General features: G+C 34.9%; 1 protein-coding gene across 2 annotated transcripts in view; it reads left to right on the top strand.

Annotated features, from left to right (window-relative positions):
• Positions 1–13,418, top strand: part of UBE3A (ubiquitin protein ligase E3A) — a 103,845-nt gene that overhangs the window by 30,942 nt on the left and 59,485 nt on the right. The window contains exons 2-5 of one of the 2 annotated variants that reach the window (XM_045561557.1): positions 1,046–1,109; positions 3,233–3,352; positions 4,924–5,121; positions 6,695–6,739. In XM_045561557.1, coding sequence (XP_045417513.1) covers positions 4,985–5,121; positions 6,695–6,739 — 182 coding nt within the window. In that variant the 5' untranslated portion in view covers positions 1,046–1,109; positions 3,233–3,352; positions 4,924–4,984. The remainder of the gene's footprint in view (positions 1–1,045; positions 1,110–3,232; positions 3,353–4,923; positions 5,122–6,694; positions 6,740–13,418) is intronic. The other variant, XM_045561558.1, reaches the window with a different exon arrangement.

Here is a 13,418-nt window from a genome sequence, read left to right as displayed (position 1 = left end):
ACCTGAAATGTATGTTAAAAATGCAAATTCATGAACCCTCATCTCACGCACTGATTCAGACTCTGAGGGTAGAGCCCTGGGTAGTTGCATTTTTAGATTCCCCAGTTGACTTTATTATAGGTTAAAGTTTGAGACTCTGTCCTCTATGGCCTTAAAAGTTGGTTAATTTTATTAAAAAATGTTTATTTGCCATGCATTCATTTTCTGTCAGCCTTTAGGACACTGGGTGGGTTTCTTAATCTTTGAGATTTGGTTTTTCATGTGTAATAAAGTGGAATTTATTAAAAGACTTCATTTCCTGTTCCACTGAGAAATGTTCTGATTATGTGCACATGAGTTAAATTTACATTGATTATTTGAGGGCTTGCTTTAAGCTTCAGAATTTTTTTTTTATAAGGCTTAAGTTTTGATAGATAGGTTAAATGGTTGATTTAAGACATTATAACTGTCACAGTATATTGAGGCCCTATGATGTGTCAGGCAGACATTATCCTACATCCTTTTAATATATTTTTTTAATGCTCACAACAACCAGACACTTTTGATTTAGGGGTCAAAGGATCTACCCAAGGCTGCTATTCTAGAAGGTAGTGCATAGATGCCCATATTTGTACGTAACATAGCAGATCCTCAGCATATAGAATTTAATTAAAAGCAGAATTACTATAGGTATCTGAAAGGATTAGAGGCATGTAGTTAAATGGTTTTCATACAATTTTATCCCTTTTAGAGGGTGGATAAAGTAATAGAGTTAAAAAATGTAGAGCACTATGCTTTTTGGATGAATATGAGAAACATGGCTTTGCCTGTTAAAAGCACTCAGGCCACAGGGCCTGCCTAACTACCTTGCCATTCATCCTGGCAACAGCAGTAGGGTAATTTGTCTTTTGATATGTTTTTGGATGTTAATTAATATTTTAAAAAATAAATTTGCTATTATAGATCATAAATTTCTTTTTATTTTATAATGAATATTAGTGAAATTTTTTAAAGTTTATCTAGTTGTTTGTGTAAAAAGAATTGAGTGAGGTGTTTTATATTTTAGGTTAAAAATCTGTAAGAGCCTGATTTTAGAATTCACCAGCTCCTCAGAAGTTTGGCGAAATATGGTATGTTTCCGTTTTACTTTTTGGAATTCATATTGCATGTATATCTTAATGTCATGGTTAGAATAATGACAAACGTGTTCAGCAAATTTGGGCGCCTACCATTTTTAAAGCATTGTGCTAGGCGCTAACTAACTGCTTCCAGGTAGATTGTATGAGGGATCCAAGTAGGATGCTGGAAGGATTTATAAGAGATTAGTGTGCTTTGAGAAGTAAAATAATATGCATAAGAAGATTGAGGGGGCAGGTTTGGCTGTTAGGCTACGAGTATTAACGGTAGCTTCCATTTGTGAGCATATTGCTTATCAGGCACTGTTTTGAGCTATTTAGATGTTAGCTTGTTGTTCATCCTCATGACAGGTACTACTGTTATCTTAGTTCTACCTATAAGGAATCTTAGGCTCAGAGAGGTTAAATAACTTGCCCAAGATTTCCCAGCTACTGAGTCAACAAGGCTTCAGATAGAGCCTTTTCATGCTTTGTTGAGCACTGGACCTCATAAAAGAGGGGACTGGAAGAGAGGATTTGACTTGGTGATTTTCAAAATACATGTAGCTCTTTAATTAGTCAATTAAAAGATACTTTAATTTTATCATTTTTGTGTTTACAAGTTGGGAAGTTAAATGCATTTGGATTTTCTAAATCCACATACACCATTAGTCTCCTTAGATACCGGGGGTGTTGAGGGGAGACTATATCATGACCACATCGTTCATTTCAGGGGCATTGTCTCTTCTTTCTGATTTGACGTCAGCAGTGTCTAGGTGGTTATTAAAAGACATAGCTGTGATAGGAAAATCTGGGAAAATGAGTTCTTTCTTACAAAGATTTCACGTCTCATTTATTGGAATCCCCTAAAGTTACTTATATGTACTCGGGCCAACCCTCACCTTCATCTGGATATGAAGACCTGTGTTTATAGCTGTGGAGGTATGGGCTCAAGCATTGATGTTTCAACCCCTTCTCTTGGGGTTCTAAGATATCTTGCTGTTTTATATTGAATTCTGGATCCAACTTCTATGCTTCTCTGTTGTTAGTTTGAAGATGTTAACTATGAAGTCTTTCTTCCTTCTCATTTTCTCATCTTTCCTTAGTTTACTCCTCAGAATTGGCCTGGATATACGTTCGGTAGGGGAATCATGAGGGGAGGAACTAGTTACATGAGATGAACTCTCCATACTGGGAAATATCAGATGTATGATATCTTTGTCAGAACTATATGATAAAGGAGGCCTGTTAAATTTGAACCGTGGTGATCAGGAAAGTTTGGCTAAGGCCATGTAAGCGGATAAAAAGATACTTCGTTGAAGGAGATGTTTTCATATTTTGCCATATTCTTTCATGAAATTGAATCTTAGTGGGTTTATGGCTGAGAAAGAGTAGAACACATTTCCATGCAGTAACTAAGGGGTTTTGGCTAATGTTAGATGACTGTACTTAAATACAGAATTAGTAGGCCTAGACTTTGGTGTGTATATATGTGTGTGTGCGTGTATGTGTGTGTGTGTGTTCATGTATATGTACGTAACTATTCCATTAAGCATTTGCCTAATGCTTTGGCTAAATTAGTCCCATTTAAACTGTTACTGTAATTGTGAGGATCTTAATCCATGTTCTAAATCTTTACTCATTTACATATGTTTAAATCATGAAACTCTGTATAGCAAAACTGAACCAAAACAAAAAACTCAACCCTTGATAGGAAGTCAGTAGATATGGTTTTTAGTCCTAGCTTCAACACTAATTCTAAAATCTTGGGCAAGTCAATTAATCACTCCGAGGCTGCTTAATTTTTTCATTTTTCTAAGTTCTTACTATAGTATCTGCCGTGATTAGTTAGAGCCAAAATTGTCTTGAGATTCAGGGTACTGTTGACCAAAGTGCTTCATAAGCTGTCTAAGTTAGAACTCTACATAAAAGTACAAGGGGGAGTTACCACATTTTCTCAAATGAAGAGATCATATAACGAAAAAAATGCTGGAAATTAGTTCTTAAAATCTTTTCTATAATAATTCTGATTAATTTTGCATTGACACCTAATTTTAAGCTTTTAGGGCTACTTTTTGAACAATGAATTGGGTTTATATATTAAAGTATTCTAACTAAAGGTCTGTTTAATTTATTAGAGTTATTAAGCCTACGCTCAGATCAAGTTAGCAGCTAGACTGGTGTGACAACCTGTTTTTAATCAGTGACTCAAAGCTGTGATCACCTTGATGTCACCGAATGGCCACAGCTTGTAAAAGGTAATTTTGAATTATTTTACAGCCTTTAAAAGGCTGTCATTATAAAGTGAAATACATGCTGTAAAAATGAAGAAAATGTATAGTTGACAGGAATATCGCTAAGAATAGTGGGCCTAAGAGTTGACCTACTTCTCCGTTTAGTTTCCTTCCTAAAATATTTTAGTGCTTGTTTTTCCCACATTAAAAATATTGGTAGTCACCACTAAAGAACCATCTGTGTAGATAAACAGGAAAGTATTTCTCAAAAATTGCAAGGTTTTACATAAATATACTATTATAAGTCTTATTAAAAAGATATGAAAAATTTCTTATGCATTTTAAAGTGCGCCTTTTATGTGGTGAAAGTTTTAATTAAACATTTCTCTAGAAGTTTCTATAATTTTAATAAAACTAGTATACTTTTCTCTCCTAGAGAGTTACAGTGGAGGTAAAAGGAGTGGCTTGCAGGATGGAGAAGCTGCACCCAGTATTATTGGAAGTGAGCCACCACTTGAACTTGCTAGCTCATGCTGCAGTATTCAGATTATTGGGTGTTTTGTGATCATATTTTCTATAATCCAAATCAAGAACTAAAATTGAAACTCTTCTAAGATTTATTTATTTTATGATGTTACTTGGCTGTTGTTTCATTCAGTTTTAAAATTTTCTTTCTGACTTGTTATTCTGCCAAACTTTAGGATAACCTAAGTCAATAGTTTAAAAAGAATTTTTTCCCTTTGGTTATATGTTCTGAATTAGATTGTATGTTCTGAATTTATGAACATGTACTGGATTCTTATTTCCAACAGATTGGTAGAAAGAATAAATAGGCTCTTTAGGGGCCAAAATAAAGCTTGGAAACTATTGTTAAATGGTATGCATTTCATAGTTTTGAGAGTTTGAATCCTAACTTTAGGATGTTTTGGGGTAACTCATTTATAATATTATACAAATATACTATAAGCAGAATGACTAGAGATTTATTGGCATGCACTATTAATACTGCAAGAAAAATGTTTCTGCTAGTTCTGTGTATATTCACTTTTCTCTTGTTTAAAAAACCATTTCTAATTTGAATAGAAAGCAACCTATGTTAGGTTTAAGAGAACCAGGACAGATTTATTTTAGGATAATAATCTTTCAATCCTTTCTGGTTTTTTTTGTTGTTGTTGTTGTTCTAGAATGAATTGGTTTAAATTGCTTGGTTTGACTTATAAATGGCTTTTAATATATGTAATACTAAGTATAATCTAGTATATTTACAGCAATTTAGTGAGATTTTGGTATTAATGTTCACATATACTCTTGTTTAGGGCACAAAAATTGGGGAAAATAGGTGTAGTTATTATTTATTTGATGATATATTTAATCTCTCTGTCCCATTTCAGGATCTCAAAACCTTGTAGCAGTTACATACTGTACTTCTGAGACTTGGATTTGTGTTCTTTCTTGTTTGTGTCTTACCTTTTTGCAGTAATATTTTTATTTTCCTATCATTGTGTTCTCATTTTTTTCCCCTTTCTTTCCTGTTAATTTTGAAAGTTTTGTTGCCTACATGTTTGAAAACTTCTAATCTGCCTCTCTTCCCTCAGTACCAGCAGGTTTATTTTTTGTTTTGCAAGCCAGCTCTGCCTCCTTACAGTATGACATCTGATGCTGGAGGGTCGCACTTTGAAAAATGAGTCAGCTGGTACATGGGGTTATCATCAATTTTTAGCCCTTCTGTCTGGGAGATACAAGTTTGGAAGCAATCTTGGGGTACTTAAACCCACAAGGCTGGTGGAGACCAGGTGTGTCACAGAGGTGATTTTCTTGCTCCCTGGGGGAGAGGGTGGAGTGAAATTTTTATATTTGTGTCACTGCCAAGTCACTGCCACCTCCAGCATGCCCCAATTTTTAGTTCTTATATAATTTTGTACAAAATTGAAAATTTAAATATACTGCAAAGAAGATCTAAAATAAATATTTAATCTGCCAGAGTCTTTTTCCCTCCACCCCCTTTCTTGTCCTTGAAATCTGAATAAACTACAGTGAGGGTAATCTTGAAAAGCTGATGAAGTGGTGAATTTTTTTTAATCTAAGAAATTTAGAAAACAGATTTTTTCCCCCCATGATGATCTGATTTTAAGATTCTTTTGTTAAAGTTGTTTAATGTTGGAAGTCTAAAATCTGTGATAAATTCACAAATTAAGTCCTTCTAATACCAGTTTGAAAATTTAGCTTTTGACCTCAAAAAATATTTTTTCTATTTGGGGAATTTGAAAGTGTTAGAAATCAGTATTATATTGATTCACCTTGTAATGTTCACTGCGTACATTGATGCTGTTTATAAAAGTGAATAGGATAACAGAAATTTATTTATTTTTAACAATATGATAGGGATAGGAAAAATTGGTTCATATCCCCCAAAATGAAAATGAAAGGCTTCTTAGTGTCTTAGAATTTTAAATATTTCTATATAAGATAGCAGCAGTATATTTAGAAATAAAAAATACTGGACACTATTTAAAACTGAAGTTAATTCACAATTATCCGGAGCAAAACTTTAATGCCCCAGATGATACACTTTTGGCAGGTAGGATATACTACTAGTGTGTTTTCATGTAAAAGTTAATTTCATTGTTGAACAAAAATAACCATGATTAGAATGGTATGTCTGACTTAAATGTCTCAAAATTTATCAAGGATGTTATATTTTCGTTTGAATTATCTAGAGCAGAGGCTGGCATATTTGTTATGAAAGGTCCAGACAGACAATAAATATTTTAGGTTTTGTGTGCCATATGGTCTCTGCTACTGGTATTCACTTCTGCTTTTTTAGTGTGAAAGCAGCCATACACAATACCTAAATGAGTATGACTGTGTTCCAGTAAAACTTCATTTACAAGACCAAGTGGCTTCATTTACAAGACAAGCTTCAGTTTGTCTGCCCAGGGAGTAGTTTGCTGACCTCCTGGTCTAAGGTTCTAGATGATGAAGACCAATGAGTTACCTTTGTTAATGTTGATAACCAATACTTGGCTATAGAAAATTTTATAGTTGTGATTTTATTACAAAATGTTTGACTTTGTGAATAATTTTAACTTAACACTAGTTTGTCTATTGGTATCTAAGTATAGTGTTTACAATTTCCTTTCCTTAAAAAAATATATTGAGTTTTTTATTAGTCCAGCCCTTAACATAAGTGCATTGTATGGCAATCTGATCTGACCACTTTTTTTCATGTTGAAATCTTTAATTATTTTTAAGACTTTTATTTAGTGCTTAATTCTTGTTGACAAATTTGTCTTCCCAAGTAACATGTCTACCTTTTTTTAAGAATATGGAATATTTTGCTAACTTTTCCTCAATTGTATTTTACAGATCACCAGGAGAACCTCAGTCTGACGACATTGAAGCTAGCCGAATGTAAGTATAACTTGATTGAGGGTGTGATGTCTTTTAAGTTGCCGTAGACTGTCTTAATGGTATCACATTTTTTGAAAATAATTTCCAGTTAAAAGAAAGTAATGATTTAAAAGTAAATTGAGAGATAGGGACATAACTTTTTCCCCTACCAAATACCTATAAACCTTGGTAAGAATTCACTAGATTTCTGCTGGTAAATAGATAATTGCATGCTCCTGAATTCTTGTTTTTTTGGTCCCCTAGCAGTTGTGGGGAAATAGATTTGAGTTGAGTTGGTAGGGAAAGAGTTTGAGTTCAACAGTTTTAGTGCCTGCTATAGGTAAGGCATCAGGTACTATGTTGTGGATACAAAGATACACAAGGATTAGTTTCTACCCTGTAGAAATTTATAGTATACTCAAAGTGAAAGATGCAAAAGCAAATCATTTAAATCATTGCAGTAGAATGGTACCCAGGATGCCGCAGAAACATACAAGGCGTACCAGGGGACCCAGACATGTAGTAGGAACCTAGTCCAGATGGCAGGAAAATAGGAGTGACCAGGGAAGGATAAGTTAAATCTTGAAATGTGACTGGGAGTCAGGCAGCCAGAAGCACGGGCAAAGTTATGAAGCAGCATAGTGAGTGTAGGAAACAATAGACAGTTTTGAGGACTTGTAGATCATAAATTAGAGAGGCAGGAAAATGAAGGAGATAGACTTGATAGTTAGAAAGGACTGGGGGCCTTGCATGCTATGCGAAGGGTCTTGGCTTGTATTTCATGTGTATTTGGGAGTCAGTAAAGAATTTGCTCAGTTGGTAGGTAGTAACCCTTTCAAATGTACATTTTTATTAACTTTGCCACAGAAGAACAGGATTGAAGAGAAATGTGGTGGTAGAGTGACCACAGCTTCAGTGGTACAGTCAACGAGAACTTTAACAAGGGCAGTGGTGTAATAAGAATTCAAGATAAAGTGTTCTGGATTTAAGACAAATATTTAGAGCGTGAAGTAAGTAAGACTTCAGTAATTCATTGTGAGGACTAAAGAAGTTTAAGGTAATAGAGGTGGTAATTATGAAACCAGGGTTTTTTGAAGTAGTAAGCATTGGAATGAAAAATATTAATGTAGGAATTGACCTTGAACAAGAGGAAAGGCCCTTCTGAAATTAGAACGAGGAGATAAAAGTGGATATTGTGATATTAAATTTGTTTGTGGGTGAGGATGGGGAGAAGTCCAGATTTTCTAACTCAAGATAACCGAAGGTTCATTTAAATGCTGGTGTACATGTGAATCTCCAAAAAAAGGAATATAAAATTTCTTTAATTTATTTGACTGTGTAACTTTTCTTTTAACTTTTAAAAAAATTGTGGTAAAGTACACATAATGTAAAATCTACCATCATCACCATTTTTAAGTGTACACTTCAGTGGTATCAAGTACGTTAATATTGTTTGCAACCATCACCAGAACTCTTTGTTTTACAAAACTGAAACTCTGTACCCATTAGAGAATAACTCCCATTTCCCCATCTCCACAGCCCCTGGCAACCACCATTGTATATTTTCTGTCTATTATTTTGACTACTTTAATTACCTCCTATCAGTGCAGTCATATAGTTTTTGTCTTTTTGTGATTGGCTTATTTCATAATTTGCTTCCTTTTTTAGACTAAATAATATTTCATTGTATGTATATACCACATTTTGCTTATCCATTCATCTATTGATGGACACTTGGCTTGCTTTCATATTTTAGCATAATATTGAATAATGTTGCAATGAACATGGGTGTACAAATATTTTTTGAAACACTGCTTTCAATTCTTTTGGTTATATACTCAGAAGTGGAATTGTTAGATTGTATGATAGTTCTATTTTTAAATTTTGAGAAACTGCCATACTGTTTTTCACAGTGACTGCACCATTTTACATTCCTACCAACAGTGCACAAGGGTTCCAATTTCTCCATATCCTTGCCAACACTAATTTTCTGGGATTTCTTTGATTACTTTTTGTATAACAGCAATCCTAATGGGTGTCAAGTGGTATGTCGTCGTAGTTTAGTGACCGTGTAACTTTAATAATGTTTTGTGGAACAGAGTTAGGGTTTGGTTAGGGAATTTGAGAAGACTGAAAACTTGGGAAGTTACTGAGGGGAATAAGTAAATCAAAGATGTTAAGAATCTGATGCCACTGACTGTCTAGCTGAAGTTAGAAACCTTATCAAACTTGGAGTAATCAGCTGAGGTTATAAACTTTGTCGCACTTGCAATTTAAAGGCTATTTTCCAATAGCCAGAAGATTATATATAGTATTTTAGGGTTGGGTATTAGCAGAGCTAATGGAACAGAACCACTAGTGGCATGTGCGTAGGATGTTAACATTGGGGTACTTGAATTTATATGCTATTGACATTAGCTGTGGTTGGGAAGGTTGTGGTGCCAGACCAAGGTGTTGAGTTGTTTTTAAACAAGCCTGGTGTTATCAGGTCCAGATATCAGCAAGATGGCAGAATAGGATTTTGCAATATTTATCTCACCACAGAATATCAATTTTAACAACTCTCTGCCCATGAAAACACCTTTATAAGAGCTAAGGAAACTAGGTAAGAGATTACAGAAATAAGAAAAGATGCATTGAAGAGGGTAGGAAGGATAATTTTATGTTACCTGTGTCATGCCTCTCTCAACCCCAGGCAGAACAGCATGGAGAGAGATATTTTCCTTTTGGGGGAAAGAGAGAGACATGAGTGCCAGAATTTGCCTCTAAATTCAGCATTGAGCCTGCCCCAATAAAACCTAGTGCCAGGCATGGCTCCATAGTCCCAGAATCCAGGCCAGTAACCACAGACAGCCTACAGGTTTACCCCAGTGCCAGGCTGGATCCCATAGCCCCAGCCTCCAGGCCTGCCCAATTCCAGACCCATCCCTGTAGCCCCAACCTCCCAGCAGGCTGCTGTGGCCCCATACTCCAGCAGAACTAGGGTCCAGGCCAGTGGCATTTCACCCCAATACTTGGCAAGCCCTCTTTGACCCACGTTCTAGGCCAGCTTCCACAAACCTAGCCTTCAGACTAATCTTCCACAGAGCCAGGCTCCTGTGGACCCAGGGTCCAGGCTCACCCTTGTAGACCCAGATGCCAGGCTGCCACACATATACAGAGGCTCCAGGACTTCCCCTGCTGACCCAGACTCCACGCCAGGCCCTGTAAACTCAGGCTCCAGAGTCTATGGACAGGCTGACTGGTGAAGGACTTTCTTACACAAAGCCAGTCTATAAAGACTAGAATAAGTCCCCACTTGTTCAAATGTTCAGGCACCAACACATGACTACAAGGATCAAGAATAGTCAAGGAACATGATACCACCAAAGGAACAAAATAAAGCACCAGTAACCAACCCTAAAGAAACAGAGATCTGTAAGATATCTGATAAATAATTCAAAGTAGTTTTTTAAAGGAAGCTCAGTGCATTTCAAGAAAGTACAGATAAATGATTCAGTGAAGTCAAAACAATAAACCAACAAATGAGAAATTTAATAGAGAAGCTATTTTTAAAAAATCAAATAGAAATTCCTGAAATGAAAAGTATAATGAATGAAATGAGAAATGCAAAAGAGCATGAATAGCAGAATTGATCAGGCAAAAGAATGAATCTGAACTCAAAGACAGGTTAGAAAAGATAAAATGAAAAGGAATGAAGAAAGCTTACAGGATTTATGGCATAGCACCAAATAAATAATTACTAAGTTATAAGAATTCAAGAAAGAAGAGAAAGAGATGAAGGATCAGAAAGCCCGTTTAAAGAACAGTGAGGAAACAAATGTATCTAGGTATAGGAAGTTCAAAGGTCTCCAATCAGATTGAATCCAAACAATACTACACCAAGAAATACTATAATCAAACTGTCAAAAATCAAAGACAAAGAGAAGATGCTGAAAATAGAGAAAAGAAGCATATCACATACAAGGGAATTTCAACAAGGCTAGTAATAGACCACCCAGCAGAAACCTTACAGACCAGGAGAGTGGGATGATACATTCAATGTCCTGAGAGGGAATAAAACTCTGTCAACCAAGAATACTTTACCTGGCAAAGCTGTCCTTCAGAAATGAGGGTTAAATAAAGGCTTTCCCAGAAAAATAAAAGCAGAGGGTGCTTAATACCAGACCTCCCTTACAAGAAAGACTAAAGGGAATTCTTCAACCTGAAGAAAAGGACATGTATTAGTGACATGAAAACATACAAAAGTATAAAATTCACTGGTAAAGTAACTACACAAATTCAAAATACTCTAATACTGTAATGGTGCTGTGCAAATCATGCATGTCTTTAGTATGAAGCTTAAAAGACAAAACTATACAAAATTGGTAATAGTTACAATAGTTTTTTAAAGGATGTACAATGTAAGATGATGTATATTGTGACATCAAAAATGTAAAATATGTGGTGGGGGAAGAGGAAGGAAAAGTGTTTATATTTTCTATGCAGTCACAGTTAAGGTGTTATCAGCTTAAAATAGCCTGTTATAACTATAAGCTGTTTTTTGTGAGACTTGATGGTAACCACAAAGCGAATCATATGGTAAATATGCAAAAGATAAAAAGTAATGAATTAATCAAGGCATACCACTGGAAGTAATCATCTAATCACAAAAGAAGACAGCAAAGCAGAGAGGAAGAAAGGAAGAAGATATCTATAAAACAACCAGAAGACAATTAACAAAATGGCAGCAATGAGTTTTTACTTATCCATAATTACCTTGAATGAAGTCCCCAATCAAAACACGTAGAATAGCTGAATGCATACTAAAACAAGACCCAACTACATGTTTTCTACAAGACACTCACTTTACCTTTAAGGACACACATTGATTCAAAGTGAAAGGACAGAGAAAAATATTCCATGCAAATGGAAACCAAATGAGAGCAGAGATAGCTGTACTTATATCAGATAAAATGGACATGATGTCCAAAAACTATAAAAGAAGACAAATAAGGTCATTATATAATGACAAAGGAGTCAGTTTATCAAGAGGATATAACAATTGCAAGTATATATGTGCATTCAACATCAAAGCACTTAAATCTGTAAAACAAATCCTGACATATCTGAAGGGGGAGATAGACTGTAATACAGTACTAATAGACTTCAGTACTCCACTTTTAGAATGGACAGATCATCCACAAAGGAAAGCACTGCAGAAACATCTGATGTAAACTACATTTTAGTTCAAATGGACCTAACAGACTTATATAGAACAAGCCAAAAGTGGCACAATACACATTCTGCTCAAATGCACACGGAACATTCTTGAGGGTAACTCATGTATTAGGCGACAAGTTTTAACAAATTTAAGAGGATTGACATCATATCAAGTATCTTTTTCTGACCACAGTGATATGAAACTAGAAATCAATGATAGAATGAATTTTGGGAAATTCACGAATACATGGAAAGTAAACAGCCTGCTGCTGGTTACCTTTTGGATCAAGGAAGAAATTAAAAGAGAAATTAAAAAATATTTTGAGGCAAACAAAAATGGAAATACAACATATTGAAATTTATGGGATGCAGCAAAAACTCTTCTAAGAGGGATGTTTATACCAGTAGATGCCTACATCAAAAAGAAGAAAAAGCTCAAATAAACGACTTAACATCACACTTCAAGGAATTAGAATAGGAAGAACAAACTAAGTTCAAAGTTTGGAAGGAAATAATAAGAGAAATAAATGGAGATTAGAAAAACAGTGTAACAGGAAAAAATCAATGAAACTGAGTTGGTCTTTTTAAAAAGTTAAAAATCAAGAGATCTTTTGCTAGAGTGAGAGAGAAAACTCAAATCAGAGATGAAATAGGAGACATTACCACAGGTACAAGAGATTATAAGAGACTAGTGTGAACAATTTATGTCAACAGATTGATTTATGTAGAAGAAATGGATAAATTCCTAGACACATACAACCTGCTGAGACTTAATCATGAAGAAAAAGAAAATCTGAACAGACCAGTAACTAAGGAGTGAATCAGTAATAAAAAGTTTCCAACCAAAGAAAGCCCAGGACTTGACTGATGCCTTTACTGCTGAATTCTACCAAACATTTAAAGAAGGACTACTATAATACCAATTTTTCTTAAACTCTTAGGAGAAATTAAAGAAGAAAGAATACTTCCAAACTCATTTTATAAGGTGAGCATTACCCTGATACCAAAGCCAGACACAGACTGTCCAGGAAAAGAAAGTTACAGGCCAATATCCTTGATGAATGTAGATATAAAATTCCACAAGAAAATATCAGCAAACTGAATTCAATGGCACATTAAAAGGATCATTCACCATCATCAAGTGGGATTTATCTTAGGGATACAAGGATCATTCAACATACCCAAATCTAAAATGTGTTAAATGTGATATACCATATTAATAGAATAAAGGAAAAACTCATATCTCAGTGGATACAGAAAAAACATTTGACAAAATTCTTTTATGAATAAAAACTCTTAACAAGTGCGATAGGTATAGGAGAAATGTACCTCTCAACACGATAAAGGCCATATATGACAAACCCACCACTAGCATCTTACTCAATATTAAAAAGTTGGAAGCTTTTTTTCTAAAATAAGGAATAAGATAAGAATGCCCACGCTTGCCATTTCTATTCAACATAGTTCTGGAAGTCCTTGCCAGAGCAAGTAAAGAAAA

This window comes from Lemur catta, chromosome 9, assembly GCF_020740605.2.
Source record: "Lemur catta isolate mLemCat1 chromosome 9, mLemCat1.pri, whole genome shotgun sequence".
Classification (NCBI taxonomy): domain Eukaryota; kingdom Metazoa; phylum Chordata; class Mammalia; order Primates; family Lemuridae; genus Lemur; species Lemur catta.
The sequence above is the reverse complement of the archived record's forward strand: the minus strand, read 5'-3'. Positions and strand labels throughout refer to the sequence as shown.